General features: G+C 39.4%; 1 protein-coding gene across 3 annotated transcripts in view; it reads left to right on the forward strand.

The window, feature by feature from the left end:
- The window catches only part of LOC122776209 (RNA-binding Raly-like protein), a 98,495-nt gene that overhangs the window by 63,962 nt on the left and 11,613 nt on the right, over window positions 1-22,920 (forward strand). For all 3 annotated transcript variants that reach the window (XM_044036636.1, XM_044036626.1, XM_044036644.1), the window contains exons 3-5: window positions 19,015-19,090; window positions 19,982-20,029; window positions 22,176-22,351. In XM_044036636.1, coding sequence (XP_043892571.1) covers window positions 19,015-19,090; window positions 19,982-20,029; window positions 22,176-22,351 — 300 coding nt within the window. The remainder of the gene's footprint in view (window positions 1-19,014; window positions 19,091-19,981; window positions 20,030-22,175; window positions 22,352-22,920) is intronic.

The following is a 22,920-nucleotide window of genomic DNA, read 5'->3' on the forward strand; positions in this document are numbered from 1 at the left end:
AGCTTTGTACTCAGTGAGGGAATTAAATGCAGCTGGTCCTTTGTCTTATATTTCTCATTTGGGGCGTAATAGGTTAGAAAATTAATTATATGATGAGAGATGCTAATTAGAATTGATGTTGTGCAATTTTGCTTGTGCACTTCCAATGACTTGAGCCTCTTTGTTGTACTAATCCATCATGAACAGCAGATGTCCTCGCAATGCTGTTTCATACAGATTTGCTCAAGGCTATAAAAATTGAGTTTTGGAAGAAACACTTTAATTCCAGTGGCAAAAGGCAATTTTTTTTCTTTCTTTTAAACTTAATTTGACCTGCCGCCCAGCATACAATCGCATCTGCAACGTTGATTCATTTTAACTGCCAGTTTTCACAAAATCCGCAGCGAGGCATTTCTTTCTCCAAGTTTCAAAGTAGAAACAAAGATCATTTGCTATTCTGGAGAAGCTCTTTCACAGAAATTGATTCAAATCCTGCTCCTTCCGTGCAGTTCGCTGTCCACCACACATTCAATCTGCCCAGAAAAAAAAAAAATTCAACACACTATATTAATGTAATCTTGTGGAATGAAGTGCACAGAATCACCACCCATGCCGCTTCCTCTTCCTGGTCTCCTTAGCAACATGGTTCCCTTTGCAAGTAAGATGAGATGCACCTTTATTGAAGTGTGTAGAGGTTGTGGCTGGAGTAGGATGTTGTTTATCTGCCAGTGGTGTAAGATAGTAATCAGACAGAGTATTGCCGTGGAGCGCGGCCACCTCCTGTGGTGGAGAGAGGAACCTCTTTACCGTGTGAACTAAGCGCGCATGGTGTTCATGTGAAGGTCACACACAAACGCACACACAGAGTCCTCGATTGTGTCCTCTTTCAAAGGTTATATTGACAGAAAATGAAAAAAGTGTGAACTGTGAATTAACTTCCCCCCCATGTGGAAAGCCGTGCTAAATTTGAGGAACACAAATTGCAAACGCCCGGACGACAAAGTGACGTCTCATTCAGTCCTCCACCATTTTGATGCAGACTGTCTTGGCATTCGTCCACACGCTCCCGTTTCCTCACTTACAGGTCAAAAATGACAAATGGTCGCCATACTTTGCTGATCAGGAACTCTCCTCATGTGTGCCGTCTACACTTGTTGTTGAGTGCTAATTAAAGTAAAACACTGCTGCGCCTGTGAGTGCGTTACAGCCTTGTTTTGACACGCTCATCTTGAGTGGTGACCTTTTTATGTACAGTCTGACTAGAATTGAGCAAGCAGGTTTGACTGATTATTGAATATTTAAAAAAGATATTCAATTATTAATCCTGTGTGGGCTCCGCTAATGCCAACGTGTCATTGGGCAAGACACTTAATGATGAGTATGAAAGAAACTGATGCTGATAAAGACTGAAGTGAGTGAATGGGTGAACAGCGAAACTTAAGTGTAAAGTGGTCGTCAAAGGTCATCAAGACTGGAAACGTGCCCTATAAATACACACCATGTACCATTTACACGTCTAAAAATGTACATAAATCTTATGAGATTGAATCTTTTTAATGTATTTTTAATGTGCATTGATTTCACTCCCCTATACATTTTTACTCACGGGCCAATAAAATACTGTAAAGGTATTAATCCATCATGGGCTTAGGATATCAGGCATTTTTTCTTTTCACACATTATATTATAATTTCTGTGTGTCTTTGTTGTGGTTCTATTTAGGTCATTCTACATTATAATCCATCCCAGTATTTAGTATCGAGTTATATGTTGTTTGCACTGCAGACACTATAGTTTTGGAAGGAGAAAAACATTTGATAAACCAATCAAATGTGTTATTTTGATCTTCAACAACAGTCCAAAAGTTTTAATCGATAAATGTTGGTCTTTTCCGAAGATACCATCAGCATTTTTCGGGTAGGGGTTACAATTTGTGGGATATCCATGCAGAACCATTCTCCTCATGTGAACTGAGGGAAGAAGATGTGATTAGAATTCAGAGGACAGAATATTCCACTGTTGCTTTAAGCAGACCACATTTGTCCTTCTGTTCTCTGTATTTGTAAAGTCTGATTGGCACTGCGCTCGTATTCGTTTGGCTCCATTCACCGGCACCACCACGACCCTCCCCCCCTCTCGTCTGTGAGCTTGGTATGATCCTCTCTCCCTCTCTCTCGCTCTCCCCCCGTGTATGTGTGTGCGGAGCTAATTTTCGTTTGCAGTCAGAAAGTCTCGCAGCTCTTCAGTCCTGTCGCTCTCTGTTTCTGTCTGCGTTACGCACCTGGACGAGAACCTGACCGCGCGCAAAGCTGGACCGCTACATTATGACCATGTACAAAGGGAAGCGTCGCAACCATCGATGTAAGTTTGCGTCATTCCTGCTCCAGGAAACACTGAGGACGTTAATGTACTTAGTTTCGTTTTAAATGCTGATGTGGATTCAAGTTGCAAACATTAAGCTGTGGTGGGTGCAGGTTTATTGAAGCTATATAAAATGTTTTTTTTGTTTTTTTTGTCACTCTCAGACACAGTTTAGTGTTGTCAAAGTACATTTATTTGTATTAATTTTTCAGTGGAGAACTAATGGTGACCAATAGGAAGTCGGATCACCTGCTGCGCACTGATCTGATACAAATGTTTTGTATCAAGCAGCTCCTCAAAGAAAAGCCACATCCCTGCTGCACCTGCTCGCTTTCTTCATGCAAAATGTTCTTTCTGCTCATGAGAACATGAGTCATGTTGGGGGGCGTTTAGTTATAAATTCATATATAATTATATCCTCCTAAAAATACAATTTCTTACCAGTTCTTGTTCATCTCATATTCTCCTTTAATTACTCCAGTCATGTGGAGTTGGACAGGATTTAGTCAGTGTGCAGGATTTAGGTTGAACATTGAGATAATACTATTGAGACGATTTGCTAGGCAACTGTTAGAACAATTAGTTTATTTTATTGCAAAAACAATTTTTGTCTTTATCTGATTTGAATACCTGTGATTTAAAGGATTGTGGGTCAAACATAAAATCGATTACCACACATTATTAGCCATAAAATAAAGATACTATTTGATTAATTAGGGATTTAACCATGCACCTGATTGTAACAGTTGAGTATAATCTGCAATTGCGGCCTGATAACAGTGTAATACTGATGGCCTTCTGTGGCTCAGCCTGTTAGAATATTTAAAGCATATGGATATTACACTCCATGAATATGCAAAAGAACCTTTTCTGCTCAGATTAAAAAAACATGAAGACATTAGAAATGCAAGACGTCTCCTCGCTCGTGTAGGTATATAAAATCAGGGGCTGACTAATTAGGCTAACTTGTTGGCACAATTATGCGCAGGTTCACGTATTCGTGTCTCCCTTCCTGTCTCCGCCAACTGTACATCTGCAAGCTGTTTTATAACGGTGTGGATATGCAGCTTGGGCACAGCTGGACACTCGGCACAGAGGAGTCACTGTCACGAAACAGGGCAGGAGAAGAAATTCAGGTCTCAGCCAAAGAGCGAGAAGGGAGACAGTGGGGAAAAAAAAAAAACACCCAACTCTATATCTCTGCATGGGCTCAAATTAGTGAAGATGTTGAGCTTGTTAAAACTATTGTGCTGCAATGTGTCTGCCAGCTATTAGTCCTTAGAGACAGGAAGAGACTTTAAGTGGCTGCAGTTGCTGCTGAGGTGTTTTGTTTCAAACTTTCGAGAAAGGGAAAAGTAGTTATCGGTGTGTTGCTGTTGCGCTTTAAGAGACAGGTCATCAGATGCACTTTCAGGTCCAGCTCCTTAAACTACGTGTAACAGATTTTTGTAATTATTAGGATAATTACAACAAGCGCTTCCACGAATATGTTCGGACATTTTACAGACCAAAATGCTAATGGGTCAATCAAGGAAAAAGATCATTTATGAAAAGGATGGTTAGTTGCTGCCCTAGTTCTGACGGACATTGATACAGTCTGACACAAAGAGAAGGATGAGGTCTTTAGCTCTCATAATAATGGAATTTAAAAGTCTAGTGTGTGAGAATTGGCGACCTCCAGTGGTGACTTTGCAGATTGCAACTAAAGCTCACGCTTCCTCTCCCCAAGTGTTGGGAAACTGCCGTGGCTTCTAGAAATGCTCACATGATCAAATGCTGTTATTAACACATGTGACTGTGTCTTGTGTGTCTTTCTACCATAAGTTAGTATGTCGTTAGGTTGTTTTTTTAATGTAACATATAGTGCGGGTTCAGCAGTGTTCACAGAGCGTGAAAAGCTTTGTGTAGGTGTAACCTTTTCAAATAGGTTAGCCTGAGAGTGTCGAAAATAATTCATGGGAAAATGGCCAGAGTTCTCAGCTCCATTGCAGACGATGACTTCATTTCAAGACTTAGTTGTATGTGTTTATCTGGATTTGTTGGTATTTTCTGCAGCAGTGTGAAGATTTAGAGCCTCTTTTTGGTTTAAAACTACGTTGTCAAACACCGGTGGCTTCAAGAAATGCTCACTTGGTCGAATGCTGTTATTGATATTGATAGATGAAATTTATCTCTGACAGTGGGTCTTGTGTGTCTTTTTTACCAGCAGTGAGTGTGTGTGTATGGGGGGCGGTTAGCTTTTCTTTCTCCGGCAACACAGAGTGCAGCTTCAGCAATGTTCTCACAGTGAATGTGTGAGTGACACATGAACTGTGAAGTGCTTTGTGTAGGTGTAACTTTTGGAATAAGTAAGAGCCTGAGAGTGTTGAAATGATTTGTTTCCTGGCGAAAGCGGCTCATTTTGTGACATGTGCGCCAAGCAACGTTGCTGCAATAGAAATGAGCAAAGCTTCTATTAACTGTGTGAATGAATTGAAATGAATGAGAAAAGGTCACCTTTGTTCTTGTCTTCTTGTAATTAATGTGATTAGGAGGTGAAAATGCTTCCTTTTTCCTTTCATTTCTTGACAGCCATGAGCGTGAGATGGAGTATTTGAGTTTAAAATGAAGTCCATAAATATTTAAGATCTTGCAGCTCCGGAATCTTTGGGAGATTAAATGGGGTTCCAGCCCTCTGCACCATCGGGATCTGGTTTCTCTGTGTTGTGACGTGCGTTTCTCCATGCAGCGTGTCTAATTGTGTGATTACACTTTCGAAGACAGGTAATGAAAATTGATCATACAAAGAATCTACTCTACTCCACGCGGCTTCATTTTAGCCTTGTTTTCTGTGCTGCAGATGTTTGTTGCGTTGATGGTTAAGGAAAGGGTGTGGGGAGGGGGGGGCACAAGAGGCAAGCTGCCAGATGTCCTCCATGTATCTTAAACCACATGTCAAGCGCAGTTGTGTGTGATTGTGTGAATGACTCGGTGTGTGTGTTGTTGTTTTTTTTTTTCTGCTCTTCATTTCAACTCAGCTCCAATTTACCCCCTGATCTCAGTTTGCGTGTCCATGAGAAAGAATACAAACCCTGGGCAGAGCAAACCTTGGTTAAGCTGCAGAAATCTACCGCTCCACTTCGTATAAATAAACCATGAGCAATTACAGAATATAGACCATTCCTGATGCTTGAGATTAAAGATGCACAAGTTTTGGAAATCAATCTAAAATGAAAAGCAACCAGACAACAAGAGAATCCTGAAAAACTAAATATGTTATAATTCTTAGTAATTGTGACACTTGTGTGACCAGAACACGTCTGCCATTCTCCAGCATTCATGCGTGACAGTAAGCTAAATGAAGAGAACAGCAAAACAGTCAGGAGTAATTGAGCTAAATCCATAGTAGGGGTGGGAATTGCCAGAGACACCACGATACATTACATCACCATATTTAAGTCACGATACGATAGATCATGATATATCTATAGTGAGCGTGAGCACCTGACACCATCTTGTTATACTCCCCTGACTGCATGGTGTAATTATGTAGAAAAGTCAGTGTTCATATTGACACACTTTAACCTGTGCATTCCCTACATTATTCCTTCTGCCCCTGAGAGTTGGTGTTTTCGCAGCGACTCGATTTGTGACACAAAGGAACTGAGCTGTTCCGTATTCACAACGATAAAGAGAAGAGCAGTATCTACACACAAAGGTGCTCATTGACTTGTCTTGACACAACACTTGCTTGGAGGGAATGTACCTGTGTACTTATCGGCGTCTTGGCACTGCTATACAATCAAACAGAAATGCCAGGGACAAGACATCTGTGTGTTGTCCCTTTTGTGAGGAATCGGTTTCTTCCTTTTATATAGATATAGAATATGTGTTACACAGCTTGAGCAGTATGTTTTTGAAGTGGCTTTGTCAGATACGTGTATTAGTGTCTCTGGATACTAAGGTGAGCTGATATGATACGGTATTGGTGTCAATCCAAAATTAAAAATCCAAGTTGATCTGTAAACCCTAAATGTGACGTAAATGTTTCACTCCAACACAGAAACAATGAGAGTGAGGACTGCTTTGTGTTTTCATCGGTCATAAATTAGGGCTGGGTAAAATATCAGTACTATATCTATATCGTGAAAAGATATGGTCTTAGAACGTCCTATTGTATAAAGTATCTGTGATGACTTTTCATGCCTTTAAAGACTGTTGCATTAATAATCACTGTATTTATTATACAGATTAGTGAAACACACCAAATATTTTATATTGATTAAAGAATACATATTCATTTACTACTTAATATTTTAAAGTCACTATGTAAATAGTTATTTGTTCAAGTTTGACCATATTGTTTGTAACACATAATTTAACACTAAAATAATACAGATCATAAAGAGTACAGTAGATATACAGAGTATTATCACACTCATTTGAGAAGCACAAACCTCAAATCTCAAAAAGAAAACTTTTCATAAGCCCAGAGAAACAACCTGTTTGTGCATAGAGATATTATTTATAAGCGATATAGCCCGGCTTTATCGTAAATGCATCAGCACAAATGTATTATTAGCCGCTAAGTTTAACAGGTGTGACTACATTGGATTGATATCGTATCAGTAGCAATTCAAGGGTCCGATAACGGTATCGCATCAGACTCAAACTGGTCATTCCGAGTGGACTCTCACGCCTATGATATCGGCATCAGACGTGAAAAAAGAGTCCATTCCTTCAGTTGCCACCGGCTGCTACGGTTAAATATTTCACCTCCTCTGCCTCCGCCAAACTTCTTTTCCACCCGGACTTCACACTGTAACTCCGTTCTGAAAATGTGGCTCCATCTGTCAGAAAGGACCTAATGAGATTCCTCTATCGATGATGAAATAATGTGACAGACTTGTCACAAGATGTCGCTTCCCCCCACCTCCCTGGAGGAGTCCTCATCTCTACCAGCAGCAGCAGCTCAACTCGCATTTATTGGAGCAAAGGCTGTTTGGACTGTGGCCATGAGAAGCCCCAGCCAGTACGACACAAAGACGGGCATTCAGCGACACACACACACACACACACACACACGCGCAGTGAAATGTGCACATGTATGAGCCCTGACAAAGCACTAATACAGTCACTCAGTAGGTGACACCTTATTATCCACATTCTTGTGTGCGATAAGCTTTTCTCAGCGAGGGGATTTTTTTTTTTTTTTGCAGAATAGCTGATTTTGTTGCTATCGCAATGAAGCAGAATATTTACAGGAACAGGCTTTGGTGAATGGTGGCATATTCATACTGTATCTCATGTGCAGAGTCGCCTGGTAAGACTTGCAGTGGTGGAGCATTCTGAAAAATGGAGAAGAATAACATCTGTCAGTTGTCATGGCAAAGACAATAATTATGGAACTTGTATTTTAGTCACTGTCCTATCGCCGCGCCTCCCTCTCACACGCAGAGACAAGTGACATGGGTTTGCACACCGTCACATTTCTCTCAATCAGTGTTTCTCTTTATTTTTCTGCTTTCAACTCTCGGCGTGTAATTTCTGCCACTGGAGGTCTCTCATTTAAAACCGTAACAAATGGTCGAGTTTGATGTTGGGAAGCAGCATGGGATCATGGGAACTGTCTTGTTTTGTTCCCCTTGTGCATTTGTGCTTTGTGGCGGCAGAATGTGCAGCAAATGGCAATTTGTAGTTGTGATCCATCATTGATAAACACACTAGCTAAAGAGTAGTACAGAATATTTCCTTGCTCTTCCTGCTTTTTACGTCTGTAAGTAAAACTGATGACATCATTCAAAAACAACTTAGAAATACAGATTTCTATTGAGTGTTGGAAAGATTTTGGCTAATGTAAGTACTATATAACGATAGTCTCATAATGTAATACAGTAATGTTATATATTATATCTTTAAATGACATATAAGTGGGATGTTACAGCTGCATCATGTCCAATATCTCTGTTGTAACTTGAGTGTAAGAATTGGTGACAGACAGGCAAATAGTAACAAATGGCAGACTCTTCTGCTCACTCCTCCCTTTCCCAACGTCATCAGGAGACTATCATCGTCACATACCATGTCATTCTAAATTGTTTGCGGCGCAAGCTTCTGCTGCAAAAACATGAAGTGCATGCTCTGGAGGATTTGTGCATTCGGGCTGTATGGCAGCACAAGATGGCCTCCGGAAACCAATGCTAAGATACTTAAAAAAAAAAAAGTAGCTTATTCTAAGGCTATATAGACCAACTGATTTTTAAAGGAACTTATATGAACATGCTCACGGCCAGAATATGTACATTTTTGCCATTAAACCCTTCTAAACTTTACACACTGGACCTTTTAAAGGAGTCTAATTTCAACGGTGAGGAAATTCAAACCCTGATTATGAGCAGCTGTCATGACTGGACTGAGTCTCTGAGGAGACACTTGGTGTAAATGCTTGTGTTTGTTTTCATGCCAGGCTCGTCCACCGCTAAGCTCCCTCACTGCTCGCCATGTTCATCCATCCGGCCGGCCAAATCGTCTGCTTTTTGAAGTGTATCATTGTTGACTCACGGGAGACGGCTCACTGGGTTTTACAGGTCACACAGAGGGATGTGATCTCAAACCGATGCCAGGCTTCTTTTTTTTTATCTGTTCTGCCAGTGCCTGAAGGGGTCGGGGATTATGAGCTGATCCCCTTTGGAGTTTGGTCCACGGAGCTGCAGAGAGCCACTGAGGCAGGGCAGCAGACTGAGAGTCACACTTGAGCCTTAACAGAGAGAGATGCTCCAGCTCTGTAATGGTCTTTTGTAGTCACTTAAAAAAAATCTGCTCTGCTGCATGAAGAGTGGAGGGATCGAAGAAGGATGTGAATTTTGAGAATTTTGTCAAAGTTGACAAGAAAGCATTTGTTCAATTTTATTTATGCTAATCCTTCGAATATATTCGGAAATACCTCCCTTGACAATATTTATTTTAGCTCTTACTATTACAGAATCTAGGAGTTATAAGATCAAGGCAGTAGTAGCGTTATTTTTGATGTTCATTATGGCAGAGCCGGCAAAAAAGAAGAAGAGAAAACGCAAGGAAGATAAGCTTTTACAACAGTGAGGATAAATTGGTAGACGATGGATGGATGTTTACTGAGGTGTCATAGAAATCAGTACTCAGAAACTGTAGGTGGAGCTCTGTAGAGAAAAAAAGCAAAGAAGTGACCAGACAGTTCCGCTTTTCTTTGTCACAGTCATCTTTTAGTACTCACTTGCAGGGTTTGCGATAATATTGAATACTTCTATGAACGCTTCTAGGCTGTATACTTTGAAATTAGGTTTTAAAAGTTCAATGGGGTGAATGGTACTGGAATATTCATTAATACATTTCCAGTTCACAATTGTCAGATTGTCTACTTTATTTTACTAACAGCCCAAAACTGAATTAATAAAATTTGGTTTATTAAATAATAAATGACAGCATCAAATCTTCATGTTTTATGAAGTTCAACCAGTGATGTATTTCTCATTAAAGATACTTTTATATTGTACATGAAAGAGAAACTAAATAGACATGGATATTTGTTCTGTGGAATCCAAATGTATTCCTTTTATTCCAATTAGACACCAGATCAAAGTACTTGCATACTTCCAGTATGTCAAAAGAGTTTTTTAGTGCTGCCGGCAAAGGTCTAAGATCTGGACAAGTGGGCAAATTCGAAAGATACTTTAATTTAAAAGGAAGGGGGAAATCAATTTTCTATCCAAAATTTGATTGCATTCGTCAATTGAATAAATGGTTTCATGAAATGAATTTAAAATACTTGATGCACTTTAATGGATAAGCTTTAGTGTGGGATAAAATCTCCGGAAAAATGTAGAGACTCACGTCACCTTGAACTTTGATTCATGGTTCTCCTGTTTGATGTTTGGTCTCCAAAGATTCTGCATTTGTACCTTTTATACCTTTTGTAATGCAGATTTCCTCCCACAGTCTCCTCAACGATTGTTTTCTGTGTAATTAGACCGGTCCGCTGCTTTAGTCTACCGGGAAATCTGCCGTTGTTCAGAGGTGTTCATAAACGAGTTTCTTCTCTGCTGACACGTCAAGGTAAACTCTTATTTTAGTTTTAAAGGACTGCAGCGTCTTCTGATCAGAGTGATTCAGCGGGGAGCTGGAAGGCCTTTGTGGAAATGAAAACCTGTCGGGCGCGCACTAAGAATGTGCTGTGATCGCATATATGATTGAAATTCACTCGGAGATTTTGATGAAATCTGTCAATTAAGTTGTCCGTCTGTTTGTTCAATATAGCTTTTACGGTCAAATTTGAAACCCGTATCTGGCATTTTATGACTCCTCACACCTGCCAGGGCTTTGCCTGCAGGTCATGATGTACGATGTTTGGTATTAGATGCGACATTCCCTTCACCTCAGACCTTCTGTCTGCCTCACAGACTTGTCCAGATTCACAATTCATTGAGGAGTTTGCATCAGAGGCTGCCAAGCTGAGGCAAGAGTGGAGACAAATTTTCCCCAATCCCCCTACCTGTCCCTTCTGCACATCCATTACCTGCATGATTCAGCCTCCTCGCTCTTTTCTTTCCTCTTTGCCCACGTCTCTGCTGCTGAAGAACAATTTGCTTGATTAGGTACTTTGTTCAATTAATTAGGACATCAGGGAATTTGGCGCCAGAGTTTCTTGTTGCGCGAGGAGATGATCGGCAGCTCCCTTTGCGTCACGCTCGCTCTTTCTTTCTCTTTCCTGTCGTTGCCTGTCGTTAATATTTATCTCATCAAATAGACGGTTGGCGTTTGAAGTTGGAGTGGAGAAATAAATTACTTTTGAATGGGGGAAAAAGTTGCTAATGTGTTGCAGAGCCATCAGCTCTGGTCTGTGTGGAGTTTCCGATAAAGGAATGGGAACACATTTCTCATTCTTTGAAGGTCCTCGCTGATGCGCCCGAAAGGTATTTTACTGCAGTCAATCACCTGGTCGCTGTGCTGCTCATCTGCGAAATGACTCAAAAGGAGACACCACAGCTTATAATGTAATGAGGAGAAAAGGCTTTTTTGTACTTTGATAGTGACAAGGATGTTTGAGTTTGACAGGACTAGCCTGGGAATTGAATATCACAGATTTGATCCCTTTGACATCACTGGCTTTAAGTGAAATTTCTCTCTGTGATATAATTAATATGTAATGGGCCTTTTGGATGACGCAATGATATTAACCCTTTAACACCTAACCCTCAAAATGTCCGCCTGGACTTTGTTTTGCTTATTTTAACCACAAAAGGACCAGGAAATGTCCTGTAACTAATTGTTTTTGTCCATTTTTCCTGAATAACTTCCAATATCTGGAAGTTATTTACAATTTACTGCATGTTAAAATACAATTCAACTATTTAAAAGGCCAAAAAATAAAAAAAACACTGTCTCCTGTCTGGTGACGAAGGCGCTGATTCTCCGGGTTTCTGAAACAGCATGAGTGAAATTATTGTAATAACCACATGTTGGTTTTGACGTGTAACGTCTCAGCTTTCAGAAACAGTTGGAAGTTTTCCAAAAGCACAAACCGTCAGTAATGCAAAGTGAATTTACTGACGCACTTGTGTTAGCGATACACTCGGTGTTAAAGGTTAACAATTTATGTCAGGGTCATCACTTTAAAAATTGCAAAATGGTGTTGATAGCCTTTTTAGCAGGTTCAACCAGGTTCAAAAATCCCTGCTATGCAAATGTTAGTATAAAAGAGGCATACAGATCTTCAGATATGTCACTTTTTATGCTGATGAAACCCATCAAAGGCTTTGAAATCTTAGTCAAATTACTGTTATTGCACAAATGGAAAATATGTGAGAATAATTATTGATAATATCTCAAAAGTTGCTATTCATCAAATACGGTATTGATTCATTATCACGGTCTTCTCTCTCAAAGATGTAGCATCGGAGTCCAGACATATTTAGGGCCGACAGCTGACTCATGACAACTGTTAATTACAGCGTGTTTGCGGCCAGACAGCAGGCGTCCAAACAGGTCACCACTCAACTCACGAAACCAGCTGTGCTTTGGTTGCAGTCTCCTCTCTCGTTGAGGAAAACTGTCGCAGGAGCAAGTTAGTTTGACATGCAAATTACAGCTTTTGGTGTGTTTTTCTGCCTTTCAGCTGGTGAAACTCAAAATGAGGGCAAGAAACACGTGTGGGTTTTGATTCCTGCTTGAGATGCTCAGCCTGTTTTTTTTTTCTCCAAGTACCGCAGTTTGCAACGGACTGCATTTATGGATGTGGCTTGACGAATGTTTGAATAATATTCTTTATCAATACATTTGACAAGAAAGCAAAACGGCAGCTTGCGAAAGCTGCGAGATTGAATTCAGCGAAACAGAGAAATTGATTTTAAGAAAGCTGCCCTTCTGTCTATCCTCCATCATCCTCTACCCACACTAATGCAATGAGCCTCTTTGGCTCACCCAGACACAATCTATCCTTCTCACACTCTTCCTGACCTTGTGGTGACCCCTGCTATCCATACCTGCTCGCTCTCCTCTGAAGCCTTGGGGTATTAGGTAGGTTTCACTTCTCTGTCTGCGAGAGAGAGGAGAGGAAAAGGTTGACCATGTCTTTGAGGAAGAAACAGAGAGACAGAAACACCTTTTACACAGCGGGATCAAGGTGGAAGTGTTGTGCCCTGTTTCCCCCTCAGAGTTATATAGAACATTTGCATAAAAGTGGAGAAAAAGGTCTATGGAATAACAAGCATGAAACATGAGAAGGCACATAATTGGCTGAAAGCCTCTTAGCCACGTTTCCAAAGAGAAAAGCCAAAAATAGTCAGCTAGTGTCATTACATTTCAAGCAAATGTGTGATAACCATCTGTATTATAATATTTAAAAGAATGTTTTATCAGTGATAACAGTGATTAAAGGTGTAAAAGGATAATTTTAAGGCTCCATGAACCAAATTATTTTGAAATTGTTACACTCTGGACCTTTGAAGCCAGAAGCAGATGTAGATGTCTCCCAAGTAGGGCCTACTGCAATTTCTAAATCACGCAATAGTTCTTAAAGCTAAAGGGTGTGTTAAATTACTATTTTTAGATTCAATATTGTCTTGAAAATGAAACTAATTATTTAAAAATGACCATCACAATTTCAGTCAAAATAGTCGCAATTAAATATTTATTAAAAATCGTTCTGCCCTACTCCTTGATGGACATTTGTGTAAAAAAAATACTGACATGGACTCCTAAATCCTGGACACAGCACATTATCTGAAATCACAGACTTGGTTTTGTTCCGTGTAAACAATCATTGGAAGCATCCATGCAGAGTCTTCCCCTGGGGACAAATAAAGTTCTTTGACTTTGAATCTCTTAACAGCAGTACAAATGGGTGAGGAGGCGAGATGGATTAGAGTCTGATTTGTTGTGGCCTCTTGCTCATACATATTCCTCACAAGAATATAAGGGTCTCCTTATGTTTTTGGGTCCTTCTGCTTTCCACTGGAGTGTTTTCCTGCCTCCCAGTGATTCCCCTGCAATGTGTCACCATATGGCTCAGTTTACAGCCTTTGATTTTACTCAAAGCCACACCTTTCATTGAGATGCTGCTATTCATCCCTCACTTATGAAAAGAAGGGCGAAGCAAGACTTGCAGGGTATTCATCGGTGGCACAGGTGATGCTCGGCACCGAAATATCTTATAATGAACCTCCTCCGCTCACACACACATACGCAGGAAAGAAATATGTGATGCTGGAGAGAGAGTGACGGATGGTGATGTGGGATTAGATATCATGCCATGTGCAAGAAAAAGGGAGGTGGGTGATGGAGGGAGGGAAAGCGAGATGGATAGAGAAAGAGAAAATTATGTTGAGGGATAAGGAGAACAGGAAATGTGAGAAATGTAAGGGAACAAATGAGACCAATAAAACACATGGGCAGGCTCCTTCAGGGAGTCTCTGATCCTTGTTTTTATTTGACAGTGGGGCACAGGTTTGTCTGCACTGATTACCTATGCTCCATGCCTCCTGAACAATTTATTTTCTCCCAATTCCTCAGCCAATAACAATTCTACCTGAAATATTTATTCATACCTGGGCCGTGTGTCTCCCTCTCCTTCCACAGTCACTCAGTCTCACCCCCATCTCTGTGAGAAAACACAGTATGAGCTCCAAAAAATTGTCCATAAATAATTTCCAGCGGCTTCAAAATTCAAAGTCGCATCAAGTGTACATTCTTGCAGCACTGAGGTCGCGACCTCTTTGTAAAAAAGTTCTCTCCGCTGCACACACCGAGCCGCGCTTCAGACCTTAAAAAGCTGCTGAAACATGTTCAGCACCACGGACAGCTCCACTCCTCGTTCCTGTCTGACCCAGCCGCAGAAAGAAGGGAAAATAAAGCATAAAAAAATAGTATGGATCCCTGAGAAAGGGAAGGAATATCTGACAAACACTGAAGAGTTCTGGCCGTGGACCCAGTATGCAGTTCTCAGTGCTGCAATGATACAGCTTGAAGGTGCATAACAGATGAACCTTAATAGTTATTAGCATTTGTTTTTTGTTTTTTTAACACAAACACAATGCAGGATAGTAAAACATGCCAGCGTGTAAAAGCTGCAGCCCTGATTGTTCTTCAGCTGCTGCCTCCAGTAAACCAGCAGCAGGCGATCAATGCTCGCAGAGGCAAATAATAACAGAGTTAACAATGTAGCTTGCTGTTAGCCTATTAACAGCCAGAAGATGAGCCTTAAAACCAATCTAAATGCTTCTTAGTAGATGAAGTTTCAATTATTTACAGATTAATAAGAAACAGAAGAGTTGATTAATTGGGTAAATTATTGTTTCAGTCAACTTCATCTTTTGAACCAGGCTGATGTTGACATACTCTTCAGTTTAAATGCTCCAGTATAATTAAAGATAACTAAAGCAAAATCATCCATCAGCAACACAATGAGCAAAATCATCATCATTATTAATTAAGCATCATTATAAAAATGAGTCGATATGAATTTGTAATCAAGTAAAAGACACAAATACATAGAGCATTTAAAATTTATTTAAATCTGTTTCATGAAGCTGTTACTGTGTTGCTTCTTCACAGACTTAAGGGCAATTCTGTGTTTCTTACTATTCTACTGTCGTGTTACCTACCTTTTTGAAGTTGATATTATTTGGACATAGCACTGAAGACATTAACAAATATATTTGCATGGATGTGTCCGACGGACTTATATTTTAAGTAAGCTCTGAGATGATTATTATTCTTAACTGTGAACCTGTAGTGAGTTTGTCAGAGAAGAGGAATAAAACTCTTGTTGTAATTGAAATCTAAGGGGAAGATTCACGTCCCTACTTAACATATATACTAACATGTTCCGTCATGAATACAGATACCCACACACACTGGTACAGCCTGCAGCTCTGGCTTAAAAAAAGTCTTTATTTTAGAATGTGTGAGCAGTTAGTACACAAGCAGACCGGGGTTTAATCCTAATTCTAACAAGAGCAGCCTCTGGGAGATGAGGCAACTGTTGGCCAGGAGCTTATTTTCACCACAGTGCGAATCTACTCCAGGGCTGCTTCCACATGTTTGGCGTGTGTGTGTGTGTGTGTGTGTGGTGGGGGGGTGGGGGCATGACAGATGCAGAAATTAGTTAAGCATATGTGTCTCGCTGGAAGGAACAAAATGATAGACTATGTGGCAGCATAGCAGCACAACCCTTTTTCAGAAAGTGCATTTTAATTGATGCGAGAAGCTCTTATTCACTGAGGTTTGGGTTTATTTTCACAAGGACATCTTGTTGACTGATAAATTGTTCTTTGCCGCCGTTCTGCTAGTTATTAATTGGTGTGCACTTTACTTATTTTAAGCACAGATGGGATCGCAAAAGGTTGAGCGAAATCCAAGGAAATCAGTTTTTAAGAAGCAGGTGATGGTGTTTTTTCTGGGTCTGACAAACCTTGACAATAGTAATTGCCCTCCTCATGTCTGATCTCAAAGACAGATGTGGATGGTAGTTTAAATACTATCTAACCCTTAGTATTATTCTCTTAGTATTATTGCATTAGTGTGTGACTGTTTCTTTCTGTCCAATATATTTTATTTATATATATATATATATATAAATATATATATATAAATATATATATATATATATATATATATATATATATATATATATATACACATATCCAGTTGTAGGTCTATCCAGTTGCATACAGAGGCATTTTTTATCTACGTGCGTTAATCACGCCTCTTGTTAGTGAGAGGTGACTTCACCCTTTTCAGACTCCTATTCAATCTCAAATGAGATTGAGGTGTAGTCTGGTGTTAGCCACTACTCACCCCATGAACACATGAATGCAAGTCACACACCTGATGAGTTACAACCAGTAGAGTGTGAGTGTAATAAAATGTCACTCAACTTTAATAACAGTCAGTTATTCATTAACATTTGTTGAAGTGGAACTGCTGATAACTATTTACATACTTCACCCACCGTGATGTATTTTGAGTTGTTGTGGAGGAAAAGTTTACCATGCGTACTTCTCGTTACCGTAACTCCTAGACCGTTTGTGATATCTAGAAGATTAAAAAACTATGGACTGGCAATCTGTCCAAGGTGTGACCCCGCCTTTGACCCTATATCAGCTGAGATTGGCACAGCACCCATTGCGACCCTCATGTGGAGCATAAAGCAGTAGAAGATGGATGGGCTTTGCGCCCATAGACTTGTCATGACAGTAGCCCCTTCAGGACTCCTGTGGAACGACTGTCCAACAACAGACAAGATGACACCAGTGTGTCACACGTTTGTGACATCAGCTTCTCAGTACCGCAATTCCTAAACGAATGAATAACTGCCGGATATCGAAAGTTGAAGTTATCCCGGAGAAAGGGACAGAAGCACTTACTCATTGAACATTTTTTGACAATTCTACAGCCATAAAATCTAAATAAATCCATACGACCCCAGTTGTAAACAGAAACACTCAATCACTTGTCATCTGTTTATTAAATGCCTATTCCATATTTTTAATCAACCCTATTTTAACCTGTGTTTCTCTAAAAGAACTTGAAATGACCTTGTCATTATAGGGATTTTTGTCCAAACTCTGACCAACGGGTCGGGTAGACATACTCGCGTGTGTGCATCTGTGGAGTGTTTCCTCGATGCCTGGGAGCTCATTTTGACCCACTGGCTCCTCTCCCAACAGGCGCTCAGTCTGTGCAGAAAAAATATTCAAGGACCTTGCAACACCCTTGGCTATTCACAGACAGCAGTATTTGAAAGATTCTGCATCAACTGCGACTGGTTTGATCTCAGATCTCTACATCCGATGGTAGCTTCTCCTTTTTTTCACACAGAAATTGAACAGATGTTTATAAATTAAAGCTTCCCCAGCTCCCGGCTCCTCTCTGTACTTATTCTTTTTCACTGCTCTTGTGCGTTCAAGGATCCTCTCCTGCTTCCATTTTGCAGCCTTCACACTGCCTGATAACTGGCTCTTGCGATGCTCCCCGACATTAGAGAATGTGTCCTCCAGTGCTGCAGCTTTGTGTGCTGCATATTTAAATGTCGCATTAAAAGGTTCAGTTCCACTGTGGAAACAGTGCTTCAGGAGATGTTTTACTCTCTTTAATATGAAGCACTGCTTTTATGCCGTCTTGTGTTTGGGTGCTGCTTTGAGCTGTGTGCAGTAACATCACTGTCGCTCTGGGCGAGGATTTTATGAAGGTTTCGCTTTCATTGAACACGCCACACTCAACCATACATTGAATGAAATGATCAAATACATCATATTTTAATTTTAAAAAAGCAAATAATGGTGACATTTCTCTATTATTTCCAAATTTGAATAAGCAAATACTTCACATTCACTGCTATTTGATATTTTTCTGTTCTATTTTTGATGCCAGTTAACAGAAATGCAGTATATGTTGTAAACCGTTCGCTTAGTATAAAATACTAGTTAATATGTTGACAGTGCCATTTGGCAATGATCCATCTTGTTTTGAATGTATTACAAGTACAAATATTTAACTTAAGCTTGACTTTTAGGATATTACAAATATAGATTTTACTCAAAATGCAAAATAAGTAATTACATCAAGTGTATATGGTATAAACTACACATTTATATCCAAATTCTGATAGTGGAATTTAAATTCAATTTTTTTTTTTTTTTCCATTATGGTTATGTTTCAAGTACTGAACGATATTGCAGCCTTTATTAATTTCTGTAGTATCAATTTGAATGATGGATAGGATTTTTAAGTATCCTCTAAAATACAAGAACAATCACTCATCCTTGTACAATATCATATATTGACTTAAAGTCCATTTATTACGGGTTAACACTGTAATACACATGAAAAACTCGAAATTTTATTCAAGATTGTTACTCTGTGTGTGCATGTTTTACCCTTCAAAGGTTGTACAATTAATTATAAATGTACGTTTATATATATATATATATATATATATATATATATATATATATATATATATATATATATATATATATATATATATATATATATATATATATATATATATATATATATATATATATATATATATATATATATATATACATATATATATATATATATATACATATATATATATATATATATATATATATATATATATATAACTTTAAAATACATTGTTAAATATCAATATTCCCTTTGTGTTGGTTTCTACAGACATAAACATGGCGGGTGAGCCCAAGCCATACAGGCCTAAAGCGGGCAACAAGCGGCCGCTGTCAGCCGTTTACAGGTAAGACTCGTCCTCTATAAAACTGCTGCTGTTATAAATAATTAACTCTCCTCCAAATCCTGCTGCTGTAAATGTAGAGACAGATTTAGATCCTTATTTGTGTCTCTTTAATTGAGTTTGTCCAGCGCTCACCATAGCCATCTCTCTCAGCCTTGACTGGAGACTGTTCGGCACGGGCCGGTGAAGCTCAAAGGAGATGTGCTTGTTGCAAGCGTCATTAAGCATTAACCTGATTTTCTGCCCGTACACATCTGGTCACAGCCAGATCAAAGAGGCGTTTGTTTACTGCAGTCTAATGTGACGCGTTTCTCCTCTTCTCTGTTTACTCTGATAGTTCCTCCGTCAGAAAATTAATAGCTATACCAATTCTGATATGTGCGTTTTATGCTACTAATTTGTTCGCATGTGCATTGTGTTTATTGTAATCCTTAATTTGCATTCCATAGCTGGAGCTGAAAACAACCACAATGTAACATAGTAATTATGGACTTGTAACAGAACACTTCTCTAAATTGGAATGCTAATGCATTAGTACTAATTAAAATTACTGTGTGAATAGCACAGCTCAAAACAGCTCCTTTTCTTTGTTTTTGAATTCTAAATTATTCGTCAACCTTAGCATGTCCTTTTTTTTGCTCTGCAGGGTCTGAGAAAAAAAGGAGATTTTTCTCTTTTATTCTCAGACTGAATATTTTCCTTCTGAAACTTTGCCTTCTTCTTTGTTGAGCTGTGGTCTTTGCATCCCAGTGTGGCTTAGGCTCACTGCCCAACCTGCAGTGAGCTTTAGAGGGTGTCCAATCGAGTCAAAACAGCTTTGGCTTGATCTGCTTACTTCTGACAGGTCGAAAATGCCTCCTCTTTATGCAACCTGTTTTTGTCTCTCTCTTGTAGTGGATATGAATTTGATTATGAGTACTACAGGGACGACTTCTACAGCAGGTATGTGTCATTCACGTCACGTCAAAAACTTTGGCATGTCACAAGAAAACTGTTGACCCTAAACTGTTGCTGTGCTCTGTACTTAAAAAACAAAATGCTTATTATGACGTGTGGGAATATACTTGCTTTTAGCTTTGCAATTGTGTATACTTCAAGGTTCTTCTGTAAATCCTGCATCCATTTTTTGAATTGTTGTGCATGTCCTTAAGGCCCTGGTATTCTTCCGCACACATGCCGCACCTACCGAACTGCGAAGTCGCAGACCCTGGTATACTTGTGCGTCAGGGGCCTGTAGTATCCCACTTCACCATCGGGTGGCGGTACAAGTCTGGATGCAGGGAATAGGTCACATTCCTACCAAAGAAGAAGAGAACAATGCTGCAGCTCCCTCTGACACGTCTGGTTCACAGAAAAAAGGCCCGACGGGCAGGCGGAGTCGGGGTGTCAGCCGGTTCGAGGGTCAAGGCTCGGCTGACTATCCTTGGCAACCTTGGTGGAAGTTCAGTTTGCACATGCACTGTCTGCGCACTGTAGTGCTGAATGGCTGTACACAAATGGTTGGTTACACACTACAGCAAGTACGTCACCGGTTGGATGGTATAATACGGTTATTACGGTAATTTCACTTGCAGGAAGCCGGAAAATCAGCGTCTTTGTCGCCACAGAGGAGAGAGTTGGAAAATCATACATAGTTTCCATTTTTTGGCCTGTTTTTGGACATTTTCTTAATTTTAAATTGTTAATACACTATTAACATGCAGAAAATTGTAAATAACAATTAGTTATTAGTTACATTTTCTGGCATTTTTTATGGTTAAAATAAGCAAAAAAAGATGGACATTTTGAGGCTTAGGTGCTTAAGAGTAAAAGAGTTTTTAGTTTTCAGTTTCGCAATTCATCTTCAAATCACTATAGTCACAGTTTAAATTCTGTCTTTTTTTATCAGACATTTTTAATTCAGTCTGTGGACTTAAATGACTAGTGTCAACACATGAACCACCCACAATCACTCTGGGGGTTATTTTATTATCACATGTCTGGTTATGGTTACTACACTCTGATTGGAAAATACCAACAACAATATTGAGTTCAAGGGATTTGCAGAATGTGAGTGGGAGCTCTCTCTTAAGATTTAAACTCTTCATTAAACGTTGGCCTTGTCAGAGATGATTCATTAACCTTCCCTCAGAGGCGCCTTCAACGAGTCAAATTGTCAAAATGGCTGGCTGAACACACACACACACACACCATGTCGTTGTTTCTCTCGTTCATCTGCCAGTGATAAGAGTGATTATCCACTGAGCCACTTTCTAAATGTCAGACTTGTTGAGAGCCATGACACATGTCTGCTGTTGCAGTCAGAGCTGACACCTTCATTTGACATTTAGCACCTTCTACTTTTTATCCTCTTCTCTTTCAAAGGGCCTGCGAGGGGATTACTTGCATGTGTGTAATACCCTTGATAATTGTATATAAAAGTGGCAAAGAGTTTTATGGCAAATTATTATCTGGCTTTTGTGCACGGCGAAATAATTCAAGATTCTCACTCTTTATGACGTCAGTGTCTTCAAGTATGGTGAATATTCCTTTGAATTTTAAGAGTTTAAAAGCAAATTCAGTGGTCCATTCCTTTTCAACTCATCAATCGACATATCCTGATCTTTCTAAATATCTGACACATAGAAGGAATATCAGAGAAGTTTTCCTCATGTAGCTAAACTGTTCCTCAATAAAGTGTTTGAAAATATACGTATATCTTGTAGGTGCTGTCTGGATTGCTCCGTCTTTTATTTATTTTCTGTTATGCATTACTGTTCCATGTAATTGTTGTCTATAAAAACACATTATATTACTCTTTGCGAATCATGTGTAATCATTGTTGGTCTTTCTGCCTCCTATCATATATTTGTAAAAAAATTTTCTTGGTGTATTTTATTGTGCAAAATAAATCGAATCAAATGAAAATACTGGAAAAACATAACAGGCTGTAAAAAGAAGTGATAGTGAAATAAACAGGGAAAAACCTTTCAGTTTGTTTCTCACGCTACAATACCTTTTATTGAAAACAGTGACTTATGAAAAACAATGTGAGAGGTGATGTGTAGCGTAATAGCTTTTTTTTTTCTTTTTTTTTCCTTTTCTTGAGGCTTTTTGACTACCATGGCAGAGTGGCCCCCCCACCCAGAGCTGTGATCCCCCTCAAACGCTCCAGGGTGCTCACTCCCTCCTCCCGCCGTGGGAAGACCTCCTTCCCCATCAAAACATCTTCCTCCTCCTCTTCTTCATCCTCCAGACCCCCCACATCCTCCTGTGGGCCCAAATGTACGTACAATCGCTTGTCTTGTTGATTACACTGGACGAGTTTGATTTAGTTTTTCCCCTTCTTTTTTATTCACTAGTACAAATCCTTCACACTGAGTGCAAAACATAGATAAACCAGAAACAAACAAACACGACAACAAAAAATGTCATCATAGTCTCATAGAACCGTAATCATAATCCTAATTCTGCCAATCATCCTGAAACATAACCTCAAGTTCTCATGAGCTCAACCTTCTAATGGCTGAAATTCTGATATTTGATTCAAATTTAACAAAGAAGAAGAAGAAATTTTTAGCAAGAAATATGATTTAGTAAATTAATGATTTGGTGAATTTGGAACCATCCACACATATGTTTAAATGTTCTTATTTCTGTTTTACTTTATCTGAGGCAGTGTGATGTATTGTTTTGGAAAGGTTAGGTGTCTTTCTAGGGGGAGAAATTTTGATTTTGTTACTTTTTGTGAATATTTTGACCTGGGTATTTTCATCCAATTCCACCTCCAGATCATTGCCCCTCATCTTTAATAGGGCTGGGAAAGAAGAATAACCTCCTGTTGACAAATAATT

Source organism: Solea senegalensis, linkage group LG1 (genome assembly GCF_019176455.1).
Source record: "Solea senegalensis isolate Sse05_10M linkage group LG1, IFAPA_SoseM_1, whole genome shotgun sequence".
In the NCBI taxonomy this organism is placed as follows: Eukaryota; Metazoa; Chordata; class Actinopteri; order Pleuronectiformes; family Soleidae; genus Solea; species Solea senegalensis.